The sequence below is a fragment of the Asterias amurensis genome, chromosome 10 (genome assembly GCF_032118995.1).
Source record: "Asterias amurensis chromosome 10, ASM3211899v1".
Lineage (NCBI taxonomy): Eukaryota > Metazoa > Echinodermata > Asteroidea > Forcipulatida > Asteriidae > Asterias > Asterias amurensis.
The window spans coordinates 10,155,695-10,168,063 of NC_092657.1; the positions used below are offsets into that span (position 1 = coordinate 10,155,695).

Here is a 12,369-nt window from a genome sequence, read left to right on the forward strand (position 1 = left end):
ACATCCTGATTGAGTCTGGCCTAATTTCTGAAGGTGCAACTAATGGGGTTAGATGTGGGCACCACTACAACAGGTCGATGAGAGCACACAACATTATGTATGAAGCTATGTACCGATCGAGATGGGATGCATACTTGGACACACTCGATTAAGGACAAAAGGAGTCTACAATCTGTCTTCTTCAAGATATGCAGCAGTTATACTTGACACTTGGTGATGACTTCAATGCTGTCTTAAGAAGAGATGGAAATGAAGATCTTGGCTACTAGACCAGGCTAGTAAGGAAAGCAACACCTTTGCCTTCAGGACGTCGTATATTTCAAAGGTCTTAGAGCTTTTGATGGTAGTCCGAGCATCAAGAGGTGATTGGGAGCTACATCTATCCAGCATTAGAAGTCTTCTGCCATGGTTCTTCGCTTATTACAGGGTAAACTATGCAAGGTACGGGTCTGCTTATTGGTTGGAAATGTGTGCACTGGAAACATCTCACCTCCAGATCTTCTGTGAAATGACAATGGGTGATTTTGCAGTACAAATGCAGGACAACTACGGCTTTGCACAAATTCCCTGTGATCAACTAATAGAAGAGACGCGCAATAGAGACTCCAAGTCAAAGGGGGGTCTGACAGGATTTATACGGAAGAAAGGGGCAGTTCAACGCTAGCACCTTACCCAGCACCATAGGTCAGGCATAACGAAGAAGTGCAAAGAAATGGCTGGCAAAGCAAATACTGGAGTCAGATCTCGGAAGGACCAGCAGAGTAAGAGATGATTTAATGAATGCTAGACAGACCGGCGATGATGCATGCATGAAATTCTGCAGTGAAAGGTTACAGAGTGACAAGACAGACTTCTTTGGTGTTCTAAAGAAGATGAAGTTGCTGACCTTCACCAATCAGGGTAAGGAAGTGTCCAGAACAGTAAAAGGTAAACAAGTTACTTTAAAGGCTACTCGTGATCTTTTTGCTCGTCTCCTCATCATAAGTGAAGTGAGGAATGCAGATATGAAGGAAGTTCTGTCATACAGTCTTGGGCCTGTACCGCTACCTATAGCAACTGATAGAGGCTGCCTCTACAATAATGCAAAGTCGACCCTCATGCACTTCATTGATGACATTTCTGGAGTAGACCCAATAAGAGAAATCCCCACGTGATTCAGTATGGATAGTCAATTGTATGGCAATGCTGCAGACCCTTTGAGCGACCAAAGACATTTGGTATGTTTGGGGACATGTTGCTGAAGAAGTTAGTAAGTCTTGCGTCACAGAGTGGATCTAAACCATAAGCATTAAGAATACAGAGACAAATAGAAGAGCTGCAAGTGGTACACAAACTGTCAAAATATCTTTGTGTTAGACAGTTGGAAGATTCGAGTTTTCTGTTACCCCCAGGTCACTCTTCTCTTCAGATGGTGTTCTTCTCATCCCAAATGACAGAAGTGCAACATCACCATGGAACCTGCAAGTGTATCTGATGCAAATTTAACACCCGATGCATTGATCAGAGTGGAGAGCAGATACAAAGTGTGCAGTATAGATGCCATGGCAGTTAGTTGTCCAATCCATTAAGAAAGGCCCGTCGATGGTATACTGCTCTGAATTTGCGAATACCTTTGTTCGAAGCATCCGCAAGATCATATCTGCTTGTGATAAAGAGTCATTATCTTTGACAGGTATATTGACAACTCTCTCGAAAACTCAGACACGTGGCAAGAGATCTGCTGGCATCAACTCGGTCAAATTTGACATCAGAGACTCAACCAATATCAAACTAGTACCAATGAAAACCCTTGTCTCACAATGAAACAAAGTCTAAACTAACAGAATACTTAGGGAAAGCTCTACTTCATGACTATGCATATAGTAGCAAGAGTGTAGTTGCGTATATGGAACCTCGACATACTCCAACAAATCAAATGTCTTTGATGCCAATATTAGTGAGCACTCTTACGAAGAGGCAGATACATTGATCCCAATGCATGTGCTTGATTCATCCAAGAGTGACGGAGACATCCGAGATATAGATGTTTATTCACACGATACCGATGTCTCCAATAAAGTTTGTTCTTCAATTGGCTGGTTTGCAAAGTATCAGTTTGCTCGTGTGTGGTATGCTTTTTTTGAAGCCGACTCTCATTACTGCACATTTATCTGGTTCAGTTTTAGGCGGTTGTCGATTGACCATTCTTCAATGGAGCTGACATGTTCTTGGATACGACTTCCTCGGGAGTTTATTTGATTCATATAGAGTCATATCATCCTCATACTTCTATCGATGAGATGAAATGTCTGACGCTGCGTTAATAGTATTGAGAATTCTTTTGTTGTCTATGAGCAACAATACTATAATTTGTTAGGAATCTTAAAGTGCAATTTTGTTTGCATTAAGTAATTGATTCCTCTATTTTATTTCACTCTTTGATTCTGAAGATAATGGGGAAAAGAAATAAGACACCAATGACCTCCAGTCAGCCCCCGAAGAAGAGAAGATGGCGGAAAAGTATTCATGGGGATTCAATGCCAGATTCTCTGATAGAGCATCTAGCATAAATGAAGCAGTTCATCAGGTAGTTGGAAAACAATTAGAAATGCAATATGTCCTTAAGGGTTTCTATACAGAAGTTTCCAAGGAGGTAGATATACACAGCAGGAATGGTCCAGTGCTGTATTTCAATGCTAAAGAAGAACGCGCTCTTGGTAGACAGAGGTATAGGATTTTCCCAAGGAGACTTCCTTGAATTTTGTCGAGGGACTGCTAATAAAGGAGAAGAGAAACTTCAAAACCAGCAGACCAAGCCATACTTGGTACCATGCATTCATTGCGAGAAACACTGATGTCTTGCAAAGGAGAAAGTGTTCAGTTCTTGAATCATCAGAGAGTGAGAGTCACACAAGACAAAGTAAATGAATCGTTTGAGAGTTACAATGAGTTTGTGTCGGATCTGCATTTGTTAGACAAACTAGTATGGAGTGCAGATGAAACTGGATTTTAGATTGGGAGCAAATCGGGGCATGTGATAGGACCCACCAAGTCAGAATACGCAAGTTCACTACCACATCTCTGGGGAATCCTCAAGCTGCGACTGAAGGTGATGTTTTGTGGCAGTGCAGAACGAGCACTCCTACCAGGCAAGAGGATCAGCCGTCCACTTCACAAAGAAGGGATGAATGGATAGTGATACTTTCCTGAAATTCTTGGATCATTCTGACAGACGTGCCAGTCCTAAGCCACCTGTTATTCTCCTCATTGGCAGTGCAGTGTGCCATATTGATGTCGATGCATCTGACTATGTGGTTGCTCATGACATTGAAATCTTTCGAATTGTTCCAAATGCTACTCGTCTTATGCAACCACTATATGTTGGTATTTTTGGTGCGTTGAAGAAGCAAAATAAAAACATAAGGAGAACCCAGGGAAACCAATCAACAAATGGAGTTTCCAAAGAAGCACAACAAAACCATTACTGCGTTCTACAAGCCTCTAACTATTGTGAACAGTTTCAAGTCGGCAGTAATTCATCCAATAAACAGACGAGCCTTTTCCAATGACAGGCTGAAGCCATCTATGACGCACAGCAGAGGCTGCCACAAGTGCCCCGTACAAGGAGCTGATCAAGCATTTCAGGTCTTCCAGTCGGTTTTGGACAAAGACACAGTTACTAATTAGGAGAAGAGGATGTCCGTTGTTCATGAGGATAACGGAGGGGACATGGCTGGTACTGTTTTACCACGCTTTGAGACGTATAAACAGCTCAAAATAAAAGCAGTTCCAGTAAACATAACTTCAGGCCCCCCTCACAGGAGAGCCAAGTGCTGTGGTCTGGATTTGATTGCAGCTGCAGTTAAACAAATAGTAAGCACACCTTACAACCTTTCTTGGTTACGAGTAATGAGGAGAGGTTGTTAGTATAAAACATTGTGGGAAACGGCTCCCTCTGAAAGGACGCACATTGTAGTTTTTGAGAAAGAAGTAATTTTCCATTTATTTGATTTCAAGACCTCAGATTTGGAATGTTATGCATGATGAGAAACACCAACTGTGAAGACTAGTCTTCTTGTGAACACTATTGGTAATTACTCAAACAAATTATCAGCTTAAAACCTCACTTATATTATGTTATCTTTATTGGTTTATTTCATAAGAACATTACACCTTCTTAAACAATTATGAACAGCAAAATTATTTAACTATTTATATCATGAAGTGGGAAAGCAGATGGTTTATTACTATTTACATAAAACTTGTTAATTTCATTGAACTGATACGTACAGATACATACATCGGGATTGAAAACATTGGTAGATCAATTGAGTTGTTGTGGAGTTTGGCCTTTTTTATGTGGCCTCCAGCTGCCAAAAACTGCTTATGTCCCTATGTACACTTTCCAATGTTCTTCCTTCACAAGGTGAACGGGTTGTCTTCTCTTTCGCCATTTCAGTGGTGGTGACGTTACACCAAACACAAGGGTGGCGACCTGCATAGACAAAACAATTGTTTAATTTTAAATGGCCCAACATTTTTATAATTTTCTGTATTGGGTAAATCAAACAAGCTAGGCATGCCGTCATACACAGTGATTCAACTTACCACTTGCACCAGGGATACCCTCCATCCTACACAAGAACTCGTAGTCACCAAAAAGGTACAACACAAGTTTCTTTCCCCTGTGCAAATCAAAAAAAGTGGGATTACATTTTGGGACCATCCATCAGTTAGTTAGTACTAAAAAAAAAACATTTTCTTTTGGACAAGCCGAGTTAATATTTACCTCCATGACATTCTTGCGACGCTATCAACCTGGTCTTTGTAGCGACCAAGGGCAATATGAAGATTCACAGCTGAATCTGTGGCCTGGAATGCACACAAAACCATAGTGTTGTGCCTGGCGGGGGGCGGGGGTACGCGGGATATTATTATTGTTATTTTATTCCCTAATTACCTATTGCCAGTTATATCTCCCTAATAACCCATTGCTGGTTATAATAATTAATATTATTAGTTTTATTTGAGTGGGGGGACACTCCCGTTGCCGTCCCATCACGCGATATAATGGGGAGGGGGCATCAACAACTTGTTTTGTTAATTCAGACTAACGAACCTTATTATCGATTCGGACTATTGAAACTTATTTTTGATTCAGACTATCGAACCTTATTGTAAATTCGGATAAATCGAACCGTATTGTAAATTCGGACTAACGAACCTTATTATCGATTCGGACTATTGAAACTTAATTTCGATTCGGACTATCGCACCTTTTTGTAAATTCGGACTATCGAACCGTATTGTAAATTCGGACTATCCAACCGTATTGTAAATTCGGACTATCGAACCTTATTCTAAATTTGGACTATCGAACCTTATCATCGATTCTGACTGTCGAACCTTATCGTTGATTTGGACTATCAAACCTAATCGTTGATTCGGAATAATGTACCTACAGACTGTTGAACCTTGTTTTTGTTTCGAACCTTCGGACCAACTAACCTTATTCTAAATTCGGGCTACTGAACCTTCGGACCAGTAAACCTGCGGATCGTTGAACCTTCAGACTAATGAGCCTGCGGACTATCACATCAAATGTTTGAATTAACGAACCCTATTACATTTTCTGACTTATGACCCCCATGGAAAAATTGCGCGTTCCGACTTTTGAATGTTAGGACTATTGCACCTTCGGACTAAGGACCCTCGGACTATCGGGCGGACCCCATGTGATGGACTGCAAATATCAAGTGCAGTGCCAGGGGTATGGACTTTTTTTGAAAATTGTATGGTCACCCAGCAAGGTGTGCAACCGAGAGAAACCACCACACTAAGTATGCTAAATGTCACTGCAGTAATGCTGAACCCATCTAAAAGTATACAAGTCATAATATTGTACTCATAGTTTGAGAGGATCAGTTTATAAAACTGTGTTTTGAAAAATGAAAAAACAGTGTTTTTTGTGGCGGTTTTTAGTTTGTTGGGGGGGAGGGTGCTGGTATGTGTATAAGTTAGCAGCTTTAAAGGTTTCATTTAATAGTAAACACAATACAATGTAAAAGTGTAAGTCCCTGTTTCATCTGACTGGTCTAATTTTTCATTCAAGTGTCAAAAAACTGACCACTCTTTTATGTATTTTGCTTAGAAAGTGCTTTGCTTTACAAAAAAACTCTCATTGTTTAGAAAGTCACTGCAGCAATGTCTGCTAAACCCATTTACAAGTATATAAGGCTACCTTACAAGTTGATCCTTAGGCAGTCATATTGTAGTCAGAGAGTTAAAGAAGCAGATTCAAAAAAATTGTATTTAATTTCCAATAAGTTAAATTTCAACCAACTGTTTTAGTCACCAAGTGTACCCAACAGTCAGGTTAGTTTTGCCCAACTCTGAAATAAAAAGTTCCCAATGAAATAAAAAATTGAACCAGCGTTGCTAGATATTCCTCAGTGCTTCCCAACTGTTACGTAATTTTCCCCAGACTAGTAAACTAGTAAAATCCATTGGACCAACTCTTAAAAGTCAGTGTTGGATGATTTGTTACCATAATTACCATCAGGTGTAAATACTTATACTTAGGTTATACTTACAGGTTTTACTTTTTAAATGAGATTTAGCAGTATGTGGATTTAATCCTTTATGTATGTACCCCCTCCAAGACCTTCTCTTGGAGCGGTTCGTGTGTGAGAGCGGATAATGGATATGAGAACGCCTCTCGTGGGGACAATTTCCACAAATCAACAAGAGAAGGGCTAGCACCTAGACTAGTTTATTCCCTGCGCGCTGTCGGCGACTCCAGTCTCCCAGCCGTACTGCAAGTAAATAGATGAGAAAATCTGGGAAACTATTGACCCCTGACCCTTCTCCAGCTGCATGTATCTAAGCAGACCTGCCAACCTGTACGCATTTTGCGTACCATGTACGCATTTTCACCTCTGAGTACGGTGGTACGAGATATTCTGCAGAACGTACGCAAAAAGCTAAATCTATATCGCGGTGATTTAAAACTGCAGCACGAACGGACAATTTTGTTCTCAATTTCTTCAACTATTATTCGCTCGACCCCAAGTACGAAAACAACAGAACAAAGACATCCTGCATCTGAGTGATCATTATGCGCTTCGATAAAAAAGAGGTTGTGTTTAGAATTATATTTTAAATTCTTACTCCCGCTGGAAAACTAATAAACCAATGCGTAACAGAGGGGGTGAGAATGGCGCAATACAGTTTCGGTTAATCTGGTTCAGTACATGTACAGCTTTATGCATGGATGTACGTGCACACAACGCACGTGTGTGGCATCGCCGTTTGTTTTCACTAATCTTTTCAACATGGACGCCGATCGAAGTGTCAGTGATGAGGAAAATTCCGAAAGTACGTATCCACCTGAAAAAAAGAAAAAGCGAACACATGCCCCGCAGAGGTTTCTGCCACAATATAAAACGAGATGGCCATGCCTGAAGCCCGACGGGAACCGAGAAAACAGTGCGTTTTGCACAGTGTGCAGTTCACACTTTGACATTAGTCATCAAGGAGCGGCAGGTAAGCATTTTATTTTACGTAATGAAAGCATCACGATTTTTCCCAACTCCCGAAAAAGGTGGATAATTCCCCAGCCTTGTCAATGAATACATAGTTTTTGTTAGTTTTACTTTTATAAGGGAAGAATAATGGGAACTTATGGCCTGCGATCGTGGTTTATAAACAAAGGGAATTAAATTATGAATTGAAGTGGAACTGGAAGGTTCTACGCTACGGTAGGCTTTTGTTTGTCCGTTTACTGGGCACCCACAAAGATGGACACCTTTCGATCAGTTTCGATTTATTATTGTTGTCAAGTTATTTGCATGTAGAGTAAGTTACTTTATAATTTATGAACATTGTTCAACACTGCTTTTCATTGAAATTAATATATGTTAAAATCTGTCAAAATGGGCTCACTGCCCTTATAGGGAAACCCCTGGCCAATTTTTTTGTGATATTAAAAAAAAAAAAAAAAAAAAAAAAATCAATTTTTGGCCTCTTGCTGCGGTAGGCTTTCGTTTGTCCATTTAGGAACATTGTTAAACAGTGCTTTTCATTGAAATTTATATAAGTTCTTGGAAAAGCAACCTGTCAAAATGGGCTCACCGCCCGTAGGGAAACCCCTGGCCAATTTTTGTGAGTGATATTATTATAAAAAAAAAGGTTTTCAATTTACCACCCCTTTGAGTTTAGCATCTATGATCTAGGCATTTGGAACATAAAGTGCCAACAGTCAACTGGTTATTTTTATTTTTTTTATTTTCAGACTGTAAACGCCACGTTGAGGGAGCAAAGCACAAAAAATCAGAAAAGGCCTTATCATCCACCCCGAAGATCAACACACTGTTTATCCAAAGTCAAGATTTGCGGCCAATCCGAGCAGAGGCACTTTTCACATCTTTCATCATTGAGCACAACTTGCCATTAGCTGTAACCGATCATGCAGCACCCCTATTCAGGAAAATGTTCCCCGATAGCACGATTGCTAAAAATTACAGCTGTGCCAGAACCAAAACTGCAAACATAGTGAAAACTCTTGCCATTCAGGATGAACAGAGCATCACTAATGCTATGAAACAATTTCCATACAGCATGGCTACAGATGGAAGCACTGATATGGCTGATGTTAAGCTCTATCCAGTTGTTGTTCGCCTCTATGATAACAGTGTCGGACAAATAATGGTGTTACTGCTGAAACTTATTGAAAGTAGAGACTCCACTGGTCGAGGAATCTATGATCTTCTTGCTAATGAGCTTGACAAAAGAGGAATACCATGGTCAAATTGTGTCAGCTTTGCAGCTGACAATGCTAGAGTAATGCAGGGATTAGGCAAAGGAGTAGCAGCTTTCATTAAGGCAAAGAATCCTCACATTTATTTAGTCGGATGTGCTTGCCACCTCATGCACATAGCCGCAGAGACAGCAGCCAAGCAGCTACATGTTAACATAGAGGACATAGTCATAACAATATATTACTACCTTGACAAAAGTAGTAAAAGAAAGGCTATGCTGCGAGATAATCAAATTATGTGTGATGTTGATGTCAGAAAGTTTCTGAAGTTGGTCTCAACACGATGGCTCTGTGTTGGTCAAGTTGTTAATCGCCTGCTCCAGCAATGGGAACCACTGACTCTGTACTTTGCTGGTGAGGCAGCAGGGAAGAAATCCGTACCAAAAAGCAAGTCCACCCCTGGTTCTACGCTGAAAGCAAAGTCCACCCCTGGTTCTACGCTGAAAGCAAAGTCCACCTCTGGTTCTACCCTGAAAGCAAAGTCCACCTCTGGTTCTACCCTGAAAGCAAAGTCCACCTCTGGTTCTACCCTGAAAGCAAAGTCCACCTCTGGTTCTACCCTGAAAGCAAAGTCCACCTCTGGTTCTACCCTGAAAGCAAAGTCCACCTCTGGTTCTACCCTGAAAGCAAAGTCCACCTCTGGTTCTACCCTGAAAGCAAAGTCCACCTCTGGTTCTACCCTGAAAGCAAAGTCCATCTCTCCAGGTTCTACACTAACAGCCAAACCCACAGCAGGTTCTTCTACACTAAAAGCCAAACCCACTGCTGGTTCTACTCTAGAGGCCTGTTCCACTATGACTACTCACAAGCAGAAAACCAAGCCCTCAGCTGTTTCCATCTCACAGGACAAATCATTAGCTGATCCCGCTGTGACAGGATCCTCATTGACTAAGCCAATTGAACAGTCAAAGCAAGCCAAAGCAAGTTCCTCATCATCCAACCCATGTGAGTTTGACTTGAATGCTTATCTCTTCCGGCAAACAGAGTTAGGTAAACAGAAGAAACTATCTCAAGATAAAAAGCAGAAGAAAGTGGAACAAAAAGAGATGACAAAGCCAGAGAAAGTTTTTAAGTTCCTCAGTGAACCACTGTCAAAGGTTTATGCACTTTTCTTGAAACGGGCAGTTCCCCTTTTTGACATAGCCAACCAGAGTTTGCAGAAGGAGGAACCTTGCATACATACATTGCTTCAAACTCTAGTGCTACAATTGCAAAAGATTTTGCTTGCCTTGTGCAAGGCTGAATATGTTGTTGTGATGATGGAAGAGATAAGGAAAGGACGTAAGCCTACTCTGTATAGTGAAGAAAAGTATCAGCTGGCTGATGAGGAGCTATCCATTGGCAGTGAGACACTTACATTTATTGAAAGTCAGAACAACCTACAGCTGAAAAAGTTCTTCAGGGATGTAAGAAACTATTTCAAAGCTGCAGCAGACTACATGGTGTCCAAGTTCCCCTATGGAGATGAACTGCTTATACATGCAGAAGTGGCTGACATTAACAGAAGGCAGACAGCCAAGTTCTTTTCTTTGAGATACTTCATACACAGATTCCCTTGTATTTTGCCCAAGGAGTTTACCATTGATGATGTAGAAGATGAGTTCAGGCTATTTCAAGTAACTAGCATAGAAGATAGTATCCTGAAGAGGAGAGCTGATGAAGCTTGGACAGAAATTGGACAACTGGCCTCAGCAGGAAGGAAACTCTTCCATGGACTCTCTACTGTCATGCTGGGGATTCTGTTAATTTTCCACAGTAATGCAGACTGTGAGAGGGTGTTCAGCTTGGTAACTAAGAACAAAACAAAATATCGTGCCAGCTTAAGCACTGACATGCTAAGCTCTTTAGTCACCAGAAAGGTTATGATGGCTGCCAAGAATAGTGTGTGTCATATGGAAGACTACAGTGACACCTTACTCAGAAGAGCCAAGTCTTCAAGTTATGAGGCCAAACTGTCAAATGCAGCGGCTAAAACAGCTGATCGCACGTTGTAGGTGAAACAAGTGTCATTACTGGGTGAGAGCATGACAGCTGAATGTAAAGTTGTATGTGGACTTTTCAATATTAAGTCAGAACCTGCACATGTATTTCTTTACCATGTTCACTTAACGTGATACAAACATTTCTTTTTCTGAAGTAGTCTGTACATGTGTTTTGTGTGAAGATGGTTTAATTACATTAAATAAATAGTTCATCTAAAATTAAGTGGTCCATATAATAGTTTTTTTCTGACTGACTGTAAGCATTGTGCCAAAACAGTACATGTAGTTAGGCTTCTGGGTTATGCCGCCATGCCCTGGGCTTCTGGTTTTGCTGCTGCGCTAATGTGGTACTCAAAAAATATTACAAGGTTGGCAGGTCTGTCTAAGGGACCTTGTCAAAACACCTCCTGGACAGCCAACGGACGGGCACCCGTCCAGGACCAGGTTTCTGTCCCATGACTGGCCTTCACCAAGGATCATTTGTTTACAAACCGCAGTGGTTAGATTGCTATCTAATGGAAAACAAGCAGGGGGTCTCCGAGGGCCAGTTTGCGGTTTCACACTGGGCTTCAGTGACCTTGAGTATTTAACTACAGACAAATTGGTCATATCTTAAGCTCTCTGTGCATTTCAATTTGTAACTTTTTAACGGGATGGGTTTCAACGTTTTATTTCAGTCTGCGGACAAAATTGCAATTGTCTTTGTTGTCTATGTTGTTCTTCAGCGTCAATAAAAGCTTATTTAATTATCTAGTGGGACAACCCCTTTTAAAATCTTTAGATTAAAATCTAATTATTTGAGAAATCTAATGTTATACAACAGCACCTTTACAATGATGTACCCCTTTTGATGTGTCGTGATTGAATATAAATTATCCTGAAAGTAACTTAGACAGTAAACAACCTTGGAAACATCACCCAACGATCCAACAAGTTTGGAGTGTTATGGTCCATTTTGAAGGGTACAAATCTTTGAAGGGAATTTCCTGTGTATGAACGGGTGGTCATGACTAGCACCCGTGTTTTTTGTTTCAAGATGGTGGGTAATTTCACCAATATTGCAAAAAGTTTTCTTTTGATATTTATATTTTTCATTAGTTTAATTTTTATAAACCTGTTCAATTAGGAATGGAGAATAAAACACTGTCAACGGTTTACATGAGCTATGCTAGTATAATCTTTCCTACAGTGACCTCCAAACAGTCAGTCCAGACTTGCCCCAAACCACAAACTCCAGGTTTGTTTATCTAGTGTTTAATGAGCCAGTGAAACCGCAGAGTGCTGTGTATTGGACGGGATTACACATTTCATCGTGTGGAACCTTGTTCCATATGAACTCCCATCCTGTGGCCCGTCCGACAAAAATGTGACATCGGACGAGCCTCGTCCTGTGGTCTGTCCAGGATGAGTTTTGACAAGACCCCCAACTGTACATATATGCAACGATATTTCATCTGAAAAAACACTATGTTTTGTCCCAAATTTTCTCACAATTTCCGATCAAAAAGCTGTACACTAAGACAAAATGCGGACACAATGGATGTCTATGCGGCATTTCTGGAAATATTTCAGGACTCAGACTCCGGAGAA

General features: G+C 40.8%; 1 protein-coding gene and 1 pseudogene across 1 annotated transcript; both read left to right on the top strand.

Moving 5' to 3' along the window:
• The first annotated feature begins 776 nt into the window (after positions 1-776).
• Positions 777-6,812, top strand: LOC139942644 (uncharacterized; annotated as a pseudogene).
• Positions 6,813-7,313: 501 nt separating this feature from the next.
• On the top strand, positions 7,314-10,791 carry LOC139942645 (uncharacterized). Its single transcript, XM_071939477.1, has 2 exons — positions 7,314-7,356; positions 8,273-10,791. The coding sequence occupies exons 1-2, from the start codon at positions 7,314-7,316 to the stop codon at positions 10,789-10,791; spliced, it is 2,562 nt and encodes an 853-aa protein (XP_071795578.1).
• The last annotated feature ends 1,578 nt before the right edge of the window (positions 10,792-12,369 follow it).